The 1,841-nt window shown below is 29.3% G+C and overlaps 1 protein-coding gene across 1 annotated transcript in view; it reads right to left on the bottom strand.

Annotated features, from left to right (window-relative positions):
- Positions 1 to 1,841, bottom strand: part of LOC119586309 (protein SCAI-like) — a gene marked incomplete in the record, with an annotated part of 55,295 nt that overhangs the window by 16,367 nt on the left and 37,087 nt on the right. Inside the window, 2 exon segments of the mRNA XM_037935023.1 lie at positions 1,169 to 1,288; positions 1,741 to 1,834. Coding sequence (XP_037790951.1) covers positions 1,169 to 1,288; positions 1,741 to 1,834 — 214 coding nt within the window.

Here is a 1,841-nt window from a genome sequence, read left to right as displayed (position 1 = left end):
TATGTTGCTTAGTTTCATAATTATTACCTATGTTGTGTAAAGTCTTCACATTAAACTGGTGTTCAGCATACAAAAAGTCAGATTCCTAAATAATATGCTAACATGTAGACCTCAAGATACTAATTGAATATAAAAGATGCTATTCTATAAAAAATAATGCACTTCATTATAAATAGATTATTACATTCTTTTTTCCTATACCCCTAACTTTGAACATCTGCAAATAGAAGCAGCTTTATGTATCTTATGTTTTAAGTTACTATGCAACTTTTGCTAGAATTTCTAGTAAGCTCCAAATATATACAACAGATCAACTGATTAAATATACATCAAATTAAACTGATACTTTAATATTAAGAATGATCTTACCATATTCCTCTTTTCAACTCTATTTTATTGTCATTCCAACTTCCCTAAATAAATAGGATCTTCTCTTAAAATGCAATGCTCCTACCTTTATTAAACAATGCTATTTCATGTTAAATGTTATGATGAAAATCACAAATAAGAGAAATTTTGTGTACAGCAATATAATAAGTACAAAGTCTGCAAATTTCAAGTCCTTATTTCACACATGGTACCAGCAAACATTCTCCTTTACTTGAAATTAATTATTTTATAATATCAAGGGGATCTATTAATTTATTTCATCAAATGCAAGTTTTAAGTAAATGTAGCTTCTACTCTGAAGTTTGGGGGTCAAGCTTTGATCTACAGAAGCTAGTGATACTTATCTGCCAAAATTCATATAATAAATTGAAGACTACAAAAAGGATATGTTCTGCTATGAAAGATTTCCTAGTTAAAGACCCTTGGTTTATTTTTTCCTTTTTTGCATTCCACAGGTACTGTGTAACTTCATAACAAGCAGGAGTAGGTTACATCCTCAATGGTCAAACCACCAAGTGTGAAAGTACAAGGTATTTGTTATAATTTGTAATAATTAGAACAAATGAGGAAAAATAGAAAAAAACAACAACAATATAAAGGTATTGATAATAATGTGTTACATAACAGCAAAAAAGAAAGAAAGCAGAAAATACATTATATTATCATAACACAATATGTACTACATAAAGACTTAATATTTGGAAGGGATACTACACATTCAATGGCATTAATTACTATTTAGAAAAAAATATGATACAGTAAAGTTTAATTAACTTACAAAGGGTATTTTGTTAGGTGCTGGAGAGGCATCATAGATCTGTGCAACATCTTCTTGTGGTTCTCGTTCTAAAGTTTGTAGCATCCGGAACATGTCAATTGTGAGTTCACTGAATTTTACCTGTAGATATACTTGATTTTAACAGATGTTGCATTTGTCCTACTATCACAAAACTGAAACACTATAAAGCCCACATATAATGCTTACATATCAAATGAAAATTTCAATATGACTAATTTCAATAAAAATGTATTTCAATTTTCTTTTTAAAGCTTAAAGCATCTGTTGAGACTTTTACCTTCTTTAGAATACATTATCTAAGGGACATTCCATGCTCTAACCTACTAGAACGTGTCTACAAAAAAGGCTGTCACTTAAAATGCATTAGAAGTGTTAAAATACAACTATACAAAACAGTTATTTTCATTTCCTTTTTTTTATCACAAACCTACGTCTTCTACTACCTACTACCAAAATAATAACCTTCCCTAATTCTGAACCAAAAATATTTCTTGAGAACCATTTTATCCAAAATATCTAAAATATCAATACTCCAAATAAACATGTCTTACCTGATCATTACAGTTGCCAACTATAAGAATTTCTTGAAGACTCAGATTCATCATAGGAGTCTTTTCAACTGGAGGAGTATTATGAGCACTCAACCTTTCAG

The sequence above is a fragment of the Penaeus monodon genome, chromosome 21 (assembly GCF_015228065.2).
Source record: "Penaeus monodon isolate SGIC_2016 chromosome 21, NSTDA_Pmon_1, whole genome shotgun sequence".
NCBI lineage: Eukaryota > Metazoa > Arthropoda > Malacostraca > Decapoda > Penaeidae > Penaeus > Penaeus monodon.
Note: the sequence above shows the minus strand (reverse complement) of the source record. Positions and strands in the feature narration are given on the sequence as shown.